Consider the following 15,883-nt stretch of genomic DNA (forward strand, 5'->3'; position numbering starts at 1 on the left):
AAAGTTATAGGAATTTCAATTATTACACCATCAACATTTTATAATCAGTGTTAAGCAGTTAACTAACGAGGGTCTAATGTTTTCTGCCCCAAATAAATTGGTTCGGACGTGTAACCGTCGTAAAGTTTATTGGCACTAAAACAATCATTCTGCCCCCCTTCCCCGGCCACCCGTTGCTTCCATTATTCTCGATGAAAATGGTCCCTCCGGTTCTTTTGGAGGCGCATTCGGCGTGTCTCGCAAAACTTCTCTGGACCCTTTTGGAATCAGGTCACAACCCGAGGTTCGAGGATTGGTACTTCCGTTCCATGTGACCTTCCCGTACGGGGGGCTATTTCGAAGTGTGGGAAACACGACCGATTTCGCCGACACGCACGGACGGCGAAGCGATGGTGCGTAATTATTCACAACAAGTCGAGGTTCGAGACTGCCGACCGGCGGCTTCGGGTGCCTAACCTTGTGCCCCGGGGTACTCAGAAGTCACGTCGTCTGAGGAAGTAATTTGACTGCTGCGTGTGTATTGCTTTTTCTTTTTTAAATGTATGTTACGTCTTGGACCACCTCATCTAATAATGCCCCGAGCTGGCCCGGCTTTAACCGCTCTCGATTGCTGCCACGACCGTATGTTCTAGAGCTCAACCATATTAGTGCGAAGCCACGCCATACACCACCATGGTGATTGGTGTGTCTATGGCTTAGCAAAGGCCAACCGTCGACACAGCCGCGTCTATCGTAGCCGCAAGCCCTGCCGATGTTAAACTGCTTGGAGAACCCGTACTACACACTGTATAGAGGAGGAGGAGGAGCGGGACCGGAGCGAGTGCCCGGTAGTAAAAAGTCGAGCTCGCGTAATGTTGCGCGTCCCTGAACCTAGCGCGTCCGGCGCAGGCGTTTGTTCCTCGCTGTCGGTCCAGTTGCAGCTGAGCTGCCACCGGATTTGAATGCCAAATGGTGCGGTGGGAAGCGCGTGGTGGCCACGCAGACGCACATGGGAACGATCGCAGGCCGAGGACAGGCAGTCTATAAAGCTGGCGGGTATAATTTTGGGAGCTGAACATGCTCAACTCGCTTCAATGGGGATCGAAATTGATGCGGAAGAAATCGGTGCCAAGAACTCAGTCCGGCAGTTCATGGTTTTAATTTAAATATGCAATAGTTTTAAAAACAGATTTTTAAAATGCACTAATGATTTTAAGATCCAACTTAACCACAACTCGTGATGCATTCCAACATTTTAATTACCGTCGATCCAGGGTCACGATCGCGTTTTAATTTTCAAATATGTTGTAAACACCACAGTGGCCGCTCCTAAAAGTTAACCAGGGTCTGGAAGAGGTTACATGGAAGGCATTTTAATTATCACCCTTTTGCCTCCCTTGGTGTGCCGGTGGCAGTATTTTTATTTACTACCCCATTCGCTCATGACTTGGCAAACATTCAGACGTGTTATCTACCCATCCACCCCTCCTTCCCTGTTACCGTACCTGAAGCAAGTGCAACGCCACTATCTGTAAATGGCAATACCGGGCTTGTGCTGGTAGAACCTGCTAGATGATGATGAACATCACGGCTGCGTGCCATCAGGCCTCGCGTTCGTCCGGAAGAGACAAGATGGTGCAGAAGATGATCGGTCGATCAGTGAGGGTAAGGTTGGTTGGTGTCGTGACGGGGGGTATTGGTCACGATATCATGGAACAGTAATAAAAAAATATCAGCAATAGAAAATACATCGCATGAGGAAGGTCTATTTTGTTGTGTGTAAGACAGGGGTCGGCACACGTTTGCTAAAAGGCCAGTGATATTAAACGCTTTTAAATGGAGTATTAGTTTCCTTAGCCGAGAAGTAACTTTAATATATTTTATCTAATTTTTAAGTTTTCCATGCAATCATTTATTTTATGTCTATTTTTGTTGAATTCGTGTACGTTTTTAACACATTATTTGTTTTTTTTTCTACTTATTTTATTTTATTATAGCAAGGTATTACTGGCGTATTCTCAGTCATTAAAACAATTTCGGGATGTTTTGAATATTGTGAACCATTTTTTGTTTTGTGAAAAATGTAATTCCTTGGTTATTGAAGCAAAGTAAACAAGTCATTTTCCCTATTGATGTTGGACGAAATGGTTTATATTTATGTATATTTATTTACTTTATTTTGTCTGGACGTAAGGGCTAAGCAAAACTTAAAATTAGACTACAAAAAACAAGGACTTAAGAACTAAAACCTGACTCAAGCTATAAACAAAGTACATGCGGGAACCAAAAGGATGCTGTTATACAGGAAGCAGGAGGCATAGATTAGAGCAAAGCAGAAGTAGAGGAAATTGAAATTCACAAGGAATACTAAGGAATTGGAGAACTACCAACATTAAAACAGCGATATAAAAAGTATACTTGAAAGGAATGTTATTGAACAACTTGTTCAATGTTTCCAACTTACTTTTTTGCGAAAAAAAAAAATCAAATCCAACAAGAACCGCGATGAGAAAATTAATAGCTGCCGACCCCTGTTGTTTAAGTCAACAAGCAGAGAAAACTGAAATCTTCCGCCTTATGCGGACCGTTTCAACCTTGGTCTTGGTTGGTGCTTCATGGTCCGAGGCTGCTCGGGTTTCACTAGGTGGTGTTGTACGAGCGATGCCGAAAAGGAGATCATATAAAACAATTTCCAAGCAATTAAACACCCATACAAACGCACCTATCCATTTCACTCGCTCCGGTCGGTGGGTGTGAATTGCAATTGCGTGCACTGCCTTCGCGCCCCGACATCCAACATCTCCATCATCTGGCTTATAGGGGCTCCGGTTGAAAAGGGAAAATGCTTTCCAAACCGGCCAACAAAATGTGTGCAAACCGTGTTTGTTTTCCCTTTTTTATCTTCTTCATTTTTACGAGCGTTACTTTTGGTTATGGGTGAATCACAACCCATAGACCCGGGCTGGCTGGTCTTAAAAACGGTCGATAGCTGTTTCTTCATATCGTTCCAATGATACTTTCTTCGACTCGCCAACTACTGACCTGCCCATAATCGTAATGTGCTGATTGAAGGGGTAAAAACTGCAACCGACCCTCGTGTGTGCGGTGCTGGTGTAAACATAAAACAGATCAGCTTCCAGCTCCGCGATTACGCCAGCACGGAGAAGATCACGCCGTGATGGCATAATACACTGCGCAACGCTGAACGGCGAGACCCTCCACAGTTATGTCCGGCCCACGGGTCGCGTGGAAATCAAACAGTGCTGATTAGCAACTCCTGTGGACGCTGGCGAGATTGCGAGACGTCGCGGTTGCTGCGGTAGAAGGCGCTGATAGCTAAAGTCACCCTTATCATCAGCTCGATTCAACTCGTGCTTATCAGGGGCGTGTGTGGCTTGCCTTGTGCCATCGTTATTGCAGAAGTACCGCCGTGTTCGAATAGTTGGTGATAAACCTGTCGCTTGTGTGAAGCACTTGCCTAGAACGATGTACCATTGTTGGATGAGAATCTCCAAATGGCAAAAGTGAAGGCTTACGGACTTGAAGTTTATTTTATTTTTTGTGTCCAGTATTGTGCCACTCTACCGGAGTGTTCTTCGACTCACTGACTCACTGTGAAGTAATGCTTGTCGAATTTAATGTTTGTGTAATTTACCGCTTTTGTTACCTTCCCCATCAAACCCCCATCAGACTCATCGCATCTTCCCGGGAAACAAATCCACCGCAATTTGCCTCTCGACGTCAAGAGCAGAGCGCCAATTTCGAAATCGATACCCCGTCATCGGCGCACGGGTTTGGACACGGTTTGTTGGAACTCCCCCGGTCCGACGATTCACGTTGGGAGTTTCCCCGTTCGCATGACTTTCGATCTCTCGTGCCGCGGTCGGTGGCCAAGACGGGTTCCGACGATCGGCGGTCGGACACACTCTCCGGCCAACCGTGACGGCCGGACGGAAGTGTTGGATTTGAAAGTTAGGCTTCGTTCGCTGATTGTCTGCGCGCGAGCCGCGGACTTCGCAACGCACGCATGGACTTCGTGGCGGAAGCGTGGCCATGCGCAAGCAAAGATACTGCAGCGTGTGTTTGTGTGTGTGTAATTGGCCGGCCGCAAACATCTGTTTCCGTTTATTAGCTTCCACATTTGCGCTTGAATTAAAATATAATGCCGATAGAGGTTGTAAATCGGTTTTAATTTATGGTTATGATCGATTTGTCGAATCGAACAAAACAATGTACTTTGTACTTCAATGCAGTCGGTAGAACAGGGTTTGGATAAGTCAAAGAGCTGGAGAGACACAAGAGTTGAATGTGCCAGCTTATTTCCGTCTTTGATTTCCATGTCCTTTTCAAAAAATGTGACAGCACAACATAAAACGTAAATATACCTGCAAAATAAGGTAAAAACCCAAAGTCTTTACTGTGAAAGGTAAAACGAAAAACAACTTGCTATTGATGTCTTGCATGTAGCTGTTGACATTTGAAATTTATTTCTTTTCGACTTCTGACTTCACTGATTATTAGTTTGAGTTATTCTAGATCTCCTTATAAAATGATTTGAAAAGAAATGCTTTGATTCAAAGAGTTTTGGACGTCTCGATATGAGGCAGCTTAAGCGGACTAGGGGCCCTAAGTATCTGTAACTTGTTCCGGAAAAATACACACTACAGTACTAAGCCAAAATAATTAAAATTTAGATTTAATTGCAATTTGCCTCAATTTTATTTCATTCGAACGTTTTTTATTAGGCTGATTTCATTTTTTACTTTTTATAAAATATCTTTTCAATTCGTTTTAAAACTAAACAAGTATTTTTATGAAATGTTAAAAAAGCTAAAGTTAATACAATATCAAGCTTCATATGTGTCCATTATACTCAAAATATTCTGAGAAATGTCTTCCTTCTTTATGAAACCTTCTAGTTGATCACTCAAATATTCGTTAGCTCATGATTTTTTTTATTTTATCCCCAACAAAAACATGAGAAGGCGAGTTTTCTTTATCAAAACTCTATTTGGCAAAATAATTCCAACATTGAAATTTAAAAAAAATATGGGCAAAAGGTACGGGCGAAGCAGCTGCTTGGCTGCCTGTGATCCGCCTTTGATCTCTTAGATTTGGGGTAAATAGGTCTGCATGACTCTTTACATCGCTTTTGACATTCACTAATATTTGAATAAGAGATTCGTGAAGCCCAAATCATTTTATTTTGGTCGCTGGATGATTAAGCTTCGGAAAAAAGCATACGACATATTTTTAATTTTGCTCCCGATAGTATTTAATCGAACATGTTAGTGTTTATTAGTTACTGTAATGGTGATAAAATTATGTTCCAATATTTTCAGTTGCGAATCACTTTATTTTAAAATAAAACGAATGAAAGGATCCATGCTTTTTGCAAACCCGTTTCGGCCGTACCTCAGCAATGTATTGCAGTGTTATATTATTATTTTTAGAGTTAATTTATCAAAATTCCTCCACCCGAGGGTTTTTTATTTTGTCACATTTTTTTCTCTTACTAAACAACTTATATTATGTTTATTCAAAAATATTATATACTCGAATCAGTTTGTAAACCTCAACCACAATACGAAAGAAATTATTCGAACCCATTATTTTGTAATTCTAACACCGACAAAAGATGAATGTTAAATTGGATATACATATACTACTACTACTACTCTATTATTATATACATTTATCTCATCTGCCAAATCGTGCACAATCACGCTCGCCAATCCGGAAAGTGGCGATCGCGGAAGGTTCGATGAATACGCACCACACCGGATGTTCGTGCGGAGCACTGAGCACCGTCCAGGGGGGGTAGGGAGAACGACGTCTAACGGCTCAGGCACGTGCGAAGGCCCGGCTGATCGTTTGTTGTTCCGCTGATGAGCGTGGAAAATAAAGCAATATTTACACTCGAGGTAGCTCATCGTCGTCAACGCCACGAGGGAAGAGAAAATCGGTGGAGATGATAGAAAGCGAAGCATCCACCGTCGGATGTCGCGTCCGATCGATCCGGAGGGAATCGGAACCTTTGTCGTGTCGGAACCATCTCGACGCTTGACTCTGCCTGCCTGTCGATGGTGATGAGCTTGAAACGGATCTATTTGTGTTTTTGCTTGTGTCTTATCTGCCACGTTCGAGCATCGCATGTAACGGGACGCGCTCGTGACTGGCTGCTGCTGCGCCGACCGAGGCCGCCATTTATGTACGCCATGCCAGTCGATGCCCAACCGTTCGCTGATAGTTGCAGGTTACCTTCACCTTCGTGCGAGGTAAGCAACTGTGTACGCTGGCGCTTGGAACTCTATCCAAGGACCTCCACCGGTGGACGGTGTGGAGGAAGGAGGGAACGTTCCGCAGTTCCGTTCCAACACCGGTCGCCTAGGTTAGGTTTTATACGCGCGTTGTTTGGCCTCCCAACGCGTGTGTTGCATTGCATTTGACTTTGTTGTGCTATTATCTAATACAACGTTGTTTCCGGTTTACTTCCTCTGTGAGGGAGGGAGAGACGGAGGGTGGGTTGGTTCGGTTCCCTCTTATCGATAGGCATATTACTCGATATTTGATGCGAGATGGGAAGGAGGGGACGGAGTGGCACGCAAACATCTCGCTCAGTTACTAATGAACCTTTATTACCGCATTTACCGGTTTTTGTTAATATAATTTTTCTCTCTCCTTCTCTCTCTCTTTTCCGGTGCCTCGCTTCGACCCGCAGGAACAGTGTAGTGCAACTGCAACGATGAACGATGCATATCGTCAGTTGTCAACTGACGATCGTCGCCTAGGACACGTCGGCTGAGCGAGTCACCACAAACAACCGCAGCCTCTCTTAACATCACTTAGCATCGACGGTGGAGGAAGGAAAAAGAAATAAAACAATCAGGTGCCTGCCTGTCCTGTTTACCCTCGAGGTCATACGAGTTACGATATTCAGAAGAGGATAAATAAGACATCATTGGAATTATTGAACCGGTCAACAAAGACCTCCGTGTCCTTGAAAGACCTCCGTGTCCCGCGATAAGCACACCGGTTCATCCGTCGAGGTCTCGAGGATCATCAAGAGAAGTCGTGTGTGATTGTTTGCATTTGCGTGCGTGTGTGTGTCGACGAAAAATCCACGCAGACACCCAGGAGGAGGTGGTCAGCTGCAAAAATGGTGTTATCTTAGAACAGGTTGGTGCACGCTACAAACTCCTCCCACACCACATCCATCACACATCCCTTCCAACAATCGCTGCAATTCCCCCGTTGTTTGCCTCCTTTTCGTGCCGGCTACCTACTTTCTCACTGGCGGTACCGATTTAGAGTCCATCACTCCCTCACCCACATCCTGACCCTACTGAGGTTGTGTGGTTCGGGGCGAATGCCCTCCCGAGCGAGCGCACCGCTTATCGATGCGCCCTCACCCTAAACTTTCCTGATAACCAACCCGTGTACCGTCGTTCGCTTCAGATTTGCCTGATAACATCCCGGAACCACCTTCACTTTCGACATTCGAAGGTGCACAGGAGGAGGAGTAGGAGGAACGGTCTCTTTTTGTGGTACCGAACGTTAGACGCACCATCATGAGTCAGAAGACATCGAACGGAGGCGGTGGCGGTGGAAGGAGCAAAGGAGGTGCAGCATTGAATGCTGCCGCCACGTCTTCGCCGTCATCGGTGTCGTCGTCCAGTGGCAGTCAAAAACAGTCCACCGAGGTGGTCGGTTCAACTACCACGGCGACAGTGTCTTCAACAACGACATCCTCGGTAGCATCAGATGGAGGAGGACGTACAGCAAAGGCATCGCACCAGCATCATCATCATCATCATCCGCACTGCTCGGTACGATCGTTAAACTTTGACGATCCGGAACTGTTACTAACGGTGGCCGCACCACCGTCCGGTGGACGGAAAAGTCAGGAACAGGCACCGCCATCACCGTTACCACCGATGGGCGCTTCGAACTCTCTGGCCGCAAGCACGATCGTGTCCGCGTCGAAACCTCCACACTCGAAACATCATCCGGAGGAGGCGAAAGGGAAGGACACGGCAGGAACGAGCCCGAACGGTGGTGGAATTGTGGTCGCTCCAGCGATTGGTCCCGTTCCGATCAGCCCGGGAAAGATGGGACTGAAGAAATCCATCTCCACCCATCAGGGTCCGGTGAGACACGAGCAGCAGGAACCGGTGGTGATTCCTTCCAGTAAACCGGTGCTTTTGAAATCATCATCCGTGCCGGCACCGGCCTTTATCGGTGGCGCAGCACCGGCCGCCTGCTCTTCACCGATCAGGGGTGGTAAGTCGGCATCCGTGTCGCCGCATCCACCCGTATCTCCACAGCCACCCGTGGCTGGCCCTGTGATAACGACGCTGGCCGCGGCATCACCCACGGCCTCCGGCACTCCGCTCATGTCGGCCGCCGCCGCCGCCTCGATGGCAACCGTCGTGATGCGCACCTCGTCCGGTTCGAGCCTCCACAAGACGGCATCGTACCGGAAGTCGTCCTACAAGCCGCAGCACTCGCACTCCCTGCGCTACTCCGGCAGCGGTAGTGACATTTCGAACCTGGTGCGCGTCCGCAACTCGACGCTGGGCAACTCGGCCCCGACGCTGTCGCTGACCGCGAAAGAAAACGGCGGGTTCGGGCTGGGCACGCTCGGTGGGGGGAGTTTCTTCGCCGGCCAGAAGCGCCCAACCTCGTCGTCCTCGTCGTCGGGGGTGGCGGCGGCTCGCAGTGCGGCCGTCGCCCGCCACCGGCTCAGCTTCGTCGCGAACATCTCGCCCCGATCTCACTCGCCCATTCCCGCTAGTCCCATCGATAGTCCGCGCATCAACTCGCCCAGTATTATGCAGTTCCCGTTCGTGCCAATCAAGCGCATCGCGTCGACGGCCGCCGCTGCCGCCGTGGCCGCCTCGAAGACGTGCGACAGCCGGCGCTGGTCGGTCGCGTCGCTGCCCTCGTCCGGCTACGTCACGACGCCCGGGAGCTCGAACATTTCGTCGCAGTGCTCGAGCCAGGAGCGGCTGCACCAGTTCCCAGCCGTGCCGACGAACGACGATCTGCAGCTGCTGTCGCTGCATTTCTCCTCGAACGACAGCAATCCCAGCCTGGTCGATGTGAGGACGCACCATAGTCACCATCACCATGGCTTCCATCATCATCACCACCATCATCCGATACCGTCGGCTGCTTACCATCACATGACGTTGCAGCAGCAACACCAACACCAGCAACAGCAGCAGCAGCAGCTCCTCCATCATCACCATCCCGTCCACCATTCGCTACCGACGGCCGGAGGGGGACATCAGTCCCTTCCGTACCAGCACCCACTGGCGAACAGTTCGATCTCACCGCAGGCTGCCGGTGGTGGTGGCTTTGGTCCAGCCTCAGGCGCCAGTGGAAGTGTGCTGTACCAACAGCAGCAAACGGCTCAGCAACCGCTCAGCCTACAGTCACATGTTGGAGCACCGACGCAGCTGCCGGGCAGTCCGCACCTTCCCCAGCACTGCATGATGAAGTCCGGTGCGCTCGGTGGAGGATCGTCTTCCGGCTCGGGCTCGGGTTGTATCGGTGCACCCGGCAGCATCGCGGGCAGCAAGGATGAGCTGAACAATTTCTGCGGCTGCCGGTCGCCGATCCACCGGCCCCGCTCGCGTAGCCTCAGCAGCCCGAGCCACTCGCCCATCACCGACAACGAGATCTCGATCATGAACACCTTCTACAAGGAGCGCTTCCCGAAGGCGACGCAGCAGATGGAGGAACGGCTGAGCCACTTCATCAACGAGAACAAGAACATCATCAACGACAGTGCGCGCAACTCGCAGCCGATCGTGCGCTTCGTGCACCACCAGGTGCTGGAGATGGCCCGCGACTGCCTGCACAAGTCGCACGCGAAGCTGATCACCTCGCGCTACTTCTACGAGATGAGCGACAACCTCGAGCGGCTGCTGGTGGAAACCAAGGAGAAATCGCCCGAAGCCGCGCCGGAAATTACGGGCGTGATCAAGAAGCTGCTACTGATCATCTCGCGCCCGGCACGCCTCCTCGAGTGTCTTGAGTTCGACCCGGAAGAGTTCTACCGGCTGCTGGAGGTGGCCGAGGGGCAGGCGAAGGTGACGCAGGGCATCAAGGCGGACATTCCACAGTACATCATCCAGAAGCTCGGCCTCAACCGGGACCCGATCGCGGAGCTGCAGGAAGAGCTAAACATCGAGACGGCGTCGCTCAACTCGAGCGTCAACTGTGCCGATCTGGAGGAGGAGGCGGAGAACGAGGAGGACCAGACGGCGGCCAGTCAGCGGGTACGCTTGAGGGGCAACCGGAACCGTGCCGCCAGCGAAGACTCCCATAACAACTCGTCGATCGTGAGCGATCGGCAGGCGAACGAGATGATGATGTGCTCCACACCGAAGGGTTCGGGATCGTCCAGCTCGGCGGGAAACAGTGCTGCCAGCAGTTCCTCGAATGTCCTAAACAATAACAACACCGGAGCAGATGGTGGGGGAGCAGTAGCAGCGGCAACAACAGCGCCGACGGTTGCACCAACCGGTGGATCCTCTATGGTGCCGGCATCGACGGGTGGAGGCAAAAGTTTCAAAGCCCGCACCAACAACGCCGTCCCGAACGAGAAAGACTTTGACATTCTCAAGCTGATCTCGAACGGGGCGTACGGCGCGGTGTACCTGGTGAAGCACAAGCAAACGCGCCAACGGTTCGCGATGAAGAAGATCAACAAAAACAGCCTGATGCTGCGCAACCAGGTGGAGCAGGTGTTTGCCGAGCGGGACATCCTCAGCTTCGCCGACAACCCGTTCGTGGTGAGCATGTACTGCTCGTTCGAGACGAAGAAACACCTCTGCCTGGTGATGGAGTACGTCGAGGGGGGCGACTGTGCGACGCTGCTGAAGAACATTGGCCCGCTGCCGTCCGACATGGCACGGTTCTACTTCGCCGAGACGGTGCTCGCCGTGGAGTACCTGCACAGCTACGGCATCGTGCATCGCGATCTGAAACCGGACAACCTGCTCATCACCGCGCTCGGGCACATTAAGCTGACGGACTTTGGGCTCTCGAAGATGGGCCTGATGTCGCTGGCGACGAACCTTTACGAGGGCTACCTGGACAGCGAGACGCGCCAGTTTTCCGACAAGCAGGTGTACGGTACGCCCGAGTACATCGCCCCGGAGGTGATCCTGCGCCAGGGCTACGGCAAACCGGTCGACTGGTGGTCGATGGGCATCATCCTGTACGAGTTTCTGATCGGCTGCGTACCGTTCTTCGGCGAGACACCCGAGGAACTGTTCGCCCACACCGTCAACGATGACATCGAATGGCCGGACGGTGACGACTGGCCGCTGCAGGAGGAGGCGAAGGATCTGATAACGGCGCTGCTGCAGCAGAACCCGCGCGACCGGCTCGGCACGGGCAGTGCGCACGAGGTGAAGGAGCATTGCTACTTCTACGGGCTCGACTGGAACAATCTGCTGCGCCAGAAGGCGGAGTTTGTGCCGCAGCTGGACAACGAGGAGGACACGAGCTACTTCGATACGCGGGTTGATCGCTACAACCACGAGATCTGCGGGGACGATACGGATGAGATGGAGGATTCACCCCTGTTCGGGTCGTTCAGCTCATACTCGCCGCAGTATCGCAAGCAGCACAGTCTGTCCCAGGCGTCCATTGCCAGTTCGTCGGATGGGTTCGGCGGTAGTACGGGTAGTCGCACCGGTGCGGTCGGTATCCCGCAAGCTGGAGCCGCAGCAGGACCACCAGGACCGGCGGTCGTGCAGGGTGAAACCCCAACACAGGCACCCTCTTCTTCATCTTCCGGTTCATCCGTGCCCGATGCGGTGCTTGCTTCACCCCTGCCGGTGAGCTCGAGTTCTTCCTCCTCCTCCGTGGCGACACCTTCTACGACGATCGTCGCCTCGAACGTAAAGACTCCGGCGGCGGTGTCTTCGGAGTCAAGTGTTGCAACAACTCCCACCACCACCACCACCACAACCACCACTAGCGTGGTCAAACCGCAGCAGCTGCCGAGCCTCTTCGAGGATGGCTTCGATGCGACACACCCACGCCCGAACGACATCAGCAAGCTGATCATCACGCCCGAGCTGCGCAAGTTCAACATCAATCCATCCCGCTACAAGATGCCCTCGACGCCCGATCTCGACTACCTGCCCGAGTTGGCCACACCGGATCGGGAAGACTTCCTCGTCCACCATGGCATCAGTTTGCGCCATTCGCCGGCGAATGTCGGTGCTGGCCCCTCCGGCTACCCTTCATCGATGCGCGTCGTCGCCCCGAGCACGCCGGAAACGCCGGAGACGAACAAACGGTTCAGCGACTTCTACCCGCTGTCTTCGCTGAAGCAGCTCAGCACACCGGAATCGTCCCAGACGGACAGTGACGACGTGTCGCCGCAGATACAGCGCAAGCGCAAGATTCACGTGCACAATCGCATCCTGCCGAAGTTCTCCATCTCGATCGAGGACGACCAGAGCGGGCACGAAACGTCGTCCTCCACGCCGTCCCAGATCGTGCACAATTCCTCGTCACCGTCGAGCTCGCTGCACAACCTCAGCGGAAGCTCGCGGCACATCGTGAAGAGTGCGTCGGCGTTGGGACTTTCGCTTATGACGTCGTCGGATGATTCTTCTTCGGCCGTCACGACCGCCGTTGGTCGGTCGTTTGGTGGCGCGGGCGGTGGCTTGAGCCGGAACGCTACCGGTACGACCGCTTCGAACCTTTCGTCCTCCTCCGGGTGCAGTACGGGTATCGCTTCGTCCACGATGCATTCGGCCGGAAACTGTTCCAGCACGGCTAGCTCGCGCGATACGTCTCCGTGTCGGGAGCTGAGCCCACTAGTCACGAACCTGAAGCCACCGTTGATCATCCGTAGGGGTCCGCGTGGGTTCGGTTTCACCGTGCACACGATCCGGGTGTACTATGGTGATACGGACTTCTACACCATGCACCATCTGGTGATGGCGGTGGACGAAGGCAGCCCGGCGTTTGAGGCCGGTCTTCGGCCGGCTGATCTCATTACGCACGTAAACGGTGAAGCCGTGCAGGGGTTGTACCACACGCAAGTGCTGCAGCTGCTGCTGAGCGGCTCGGAAGTGGTGAGCCTCCGGGCGACACCACTCGAACACACGAGCATTCAAACGGGTGGCCGCAAGCGTGAACCGTGGCAGAGCAAGTTCGCCAAGAAGTCAACGCACAGCCGGCGCAAGCAGAAGAAGGACAACGAGAAGAAGCGCAAAGCGTCGCTGTTCCGGCGGATCAGCAGCAAGCGGGCGAGTGCGGAGATGCAGCAGATGGTGGCCGGCATCCAGTCGCCTACGTCGGCGGTTCCACCGAGCCGCAGCTTCCAGTCGCTCGCCCGCTTCCAGGGCAGCCAGCCGAACCTGCTCCAACCGAGCACGGGCGGTCCGTCCGTCGCCCCCGGTGGTGCCATCATGGTGGGGCATCCGGGACTGCAAATGTCACCCATTCCACCCGGCGGTCAGTCTCCCGTTGGCGGCGGCCCGGGAGCTGGCTCCCTGCCAGTCGTAGCGGCATCATCTGTCGGCGCTCCCGCCGTAAACCGGTTGAGTCTTTCGCCGCTGAGTTCCGGTTCCGGAGCAGCAGCGCTGTATGCGAATGCGTCCACCGGATCACCGGCGTCCGGATCACCAAGCACCTCCGCGCCGAGCACACCGACGGGCGTGGTGGGACAGTCGGCGCTCGGGTACAACGATGGTGCGCCGCTGTACCAGCGCCCTTCGACGTTGCACGTGCTTAAGCACAAGCTTCATTCGTCGCCGTGTGCCAGCAGTAAGGCACTCCACTCGACCGGTGGCCCGGGTGGGCGTCCTTCGAATCGTCGTAAATCTGCCGACCACATGCCACTGTCGCCACTCGCCCGTACACCCAGCCCTTCGCCGTTACCCGCCTCCCCGACTCGCTCCTCCAGTCCGCTAGCGTTCCCAGTGGTGCATCCACTCGGTGCCTCGAACACGACGCAATCGTACAGCCCCGGAGGACTGCCCGGAGCCACCTGCATCGGTGCCAGTAGCAGCGCCTTGGTGACCGGCCTTCCGCTTCCCACGGGCGTACCGGGCCTCGTAGCCGGTGGTGCACCCGGCGCTCCCACGACGAAGAAGGGCTTCCCGCGGGCGAAAACGGCTGAACCGAGCTCACCGTTGCTGCGGCGCGCCCTGTCCCCCGATCGACTGCATCCGCGCAGTGCCGCCGAAAGCAAGTGCGTCCTGTCGCCGCTGTGCTGCAACACTTCCCTCAAAACGACCCCACGAACCGTGGCCGGCATCTGGCGCTCGAGTCAAAACTCGACCATCACGACTGCCACCGGAACCGCAACCGCAACCGCCACCGATCCCGTACCATCGTCCTCATCGTATTTGGCGTCGTCACAGAGTCACAGCAACTTGGTCAACAACAACCCGGTCGGAGGCGCATCGTCAACGGGTGGTGGGAAAGCATCCGGAACCCGCAACCTAACCGGAGCGTTGGCCTCCACGACGATGACGAAGGAGGACGGCGGTAAACAGCAGCTACCGGCGACAAGCAGTGCCGCAGCGGACAAACTCATCCCACTGATGGAGAAGATGGCCATCAAGGAGGCGGGCGTCGAACCGGCGGGGGCAACGAAGGCCAGCAACAACAATGGCGCTGGCGGAGGTGGAAGCAACGGGAATGGTGGCGGTGGCAATAAGAAGCATACCGCCGGCGGCAAGGACTAGGGATGGGCGGAATCGCGGTATTTAGTGCAACATCCACGTTGAACGGTTCGACTCACATCCGGTATCGGTTTCCGTTTTTTTTTTTAAATCGTTCACAAATGGGCACGCGGTGCCTCCTTTCGTTATGTTTATTTTTATTTCCACTCCGTTGCACACTTCATTGATAATATTGATTGATATTTATCGCCGATCATCTAGTTATTACGAACACGCGCTCTTACTACCAGCTACACTGTTACGAAGATAATGATTATTAATGCTACTGCTCTCGAGTACTGTTATTTTTTATATTATGTTACGTAGGGTAGGGAAACCGACCCCACACCCCCACTTGCTTTAATTTTATTTAATCTTTGGTACGCTTCGATTCGATTTCAACTCGTGCTTCGCTGGAGTATTTCTGTGACGATGGTGAAACAGACGCGCCCTCTTGGCGCTCTAGAGATGGGTTCGGTTTTGCTTTTCCGGGATTTCTTTCGGCCCAACAACAACTTCTGCCCCCGTCGAGGTCACTTTTGCGGGGGGCGCTCCGAAGCGAGCACCATTTTTTTTTGACCGTTATCGACCGAATTTAAATGGCCGTCAAATGATATCTTTACTATAGCCGAACGCAAGACAAACTATAAAAAAATATCTTAATGTGTGATACCTTCTCGATGAAGGAAAAATAAAAGGTCTGTGTGAGTGTGTTTGTGGAGAGAGAGAAGGAGAGTAAAAGAGGGATAAACCATGTAAGGAACGTGAAAAATTTATCAATATAAAGTGTGGGATAAGTTAAGCAAAAGGCATGATAAAGGAATGTAAACAGTGAATAAACCCGATATATGATAAACATGTGCGAAAACACACACACACACGGAAATGGCGAGTACAGGAAAGAAACGTAAGCGGGGACGGGCGATTGACCAGCTTCTCATTCAAATGCGGTCATTAAACACCAGCAGCCATATACAGCGGGTTTTGGAAATGATGTTTCCCGTAAAATCCGTTTAGAACACAAAAACCTCGAAAGAGGGAAGGGCTGTTTTTGGCGAAACTAGACTCGGTGTCGACATCTGTGTAGATCCGTAGGTTCCAGATAGGGATGGAAAAAACACTAGTACTCCGCACCCACTAGAATGTCCGCACCCGTGTGCGGCGACACCGGTCAGTAGGAACAACACATTCAAACA

At 52.5% G+C, this 15,883-nt stretch overlaps 1 protein-coding gene across 1 annotated transcript in view; it reads left to right on the forward strand.

Annotated features, from left to right (window-relative positions):
• Nucleotides 1–14,711, forward strand: part of LOC131285412 (microtubule-associated serine/threonine-protein kinase 4) — a 28,316-nt gene extending 13,605 nt beyond the window's left edge. Inside the window, exons 2-3 of the mRNA XM_058314268.1 lie at nucleotides 6,701–7,158; nucleotides 7,438–14,711. Coding sequence (XP_058170251.1) covers nucleotides 7,551–14,711 — 7,161 coding nt within the window. The 5' untranslated portion in view covers nucleotides 6,701–7,158; nucleotides 7,438–7,550. The remainder of the gene's footprint in view (nucleotides 1–6,700; nucleotides 7,159–7,437) is intronic.
• Nucleotides 14,712–15,883: the final 1,172 nt, after the last annotated feature.

The sequence above is a fragment of the Anopheles ziemanni genome, chromosome 3, assembly GCF_943734765.1.
Source record: "Anopheles ziemanni chromosome 3, idAnoZiCoDA_A2_x.2, whole genome shotgun sequence".
Taxonomy (NCBI): Eukaryota; Metazoa; Arthropoda; class Insecta; order Diptera; family Culicidae; genus Anopheles; species Anopheles ziemanni.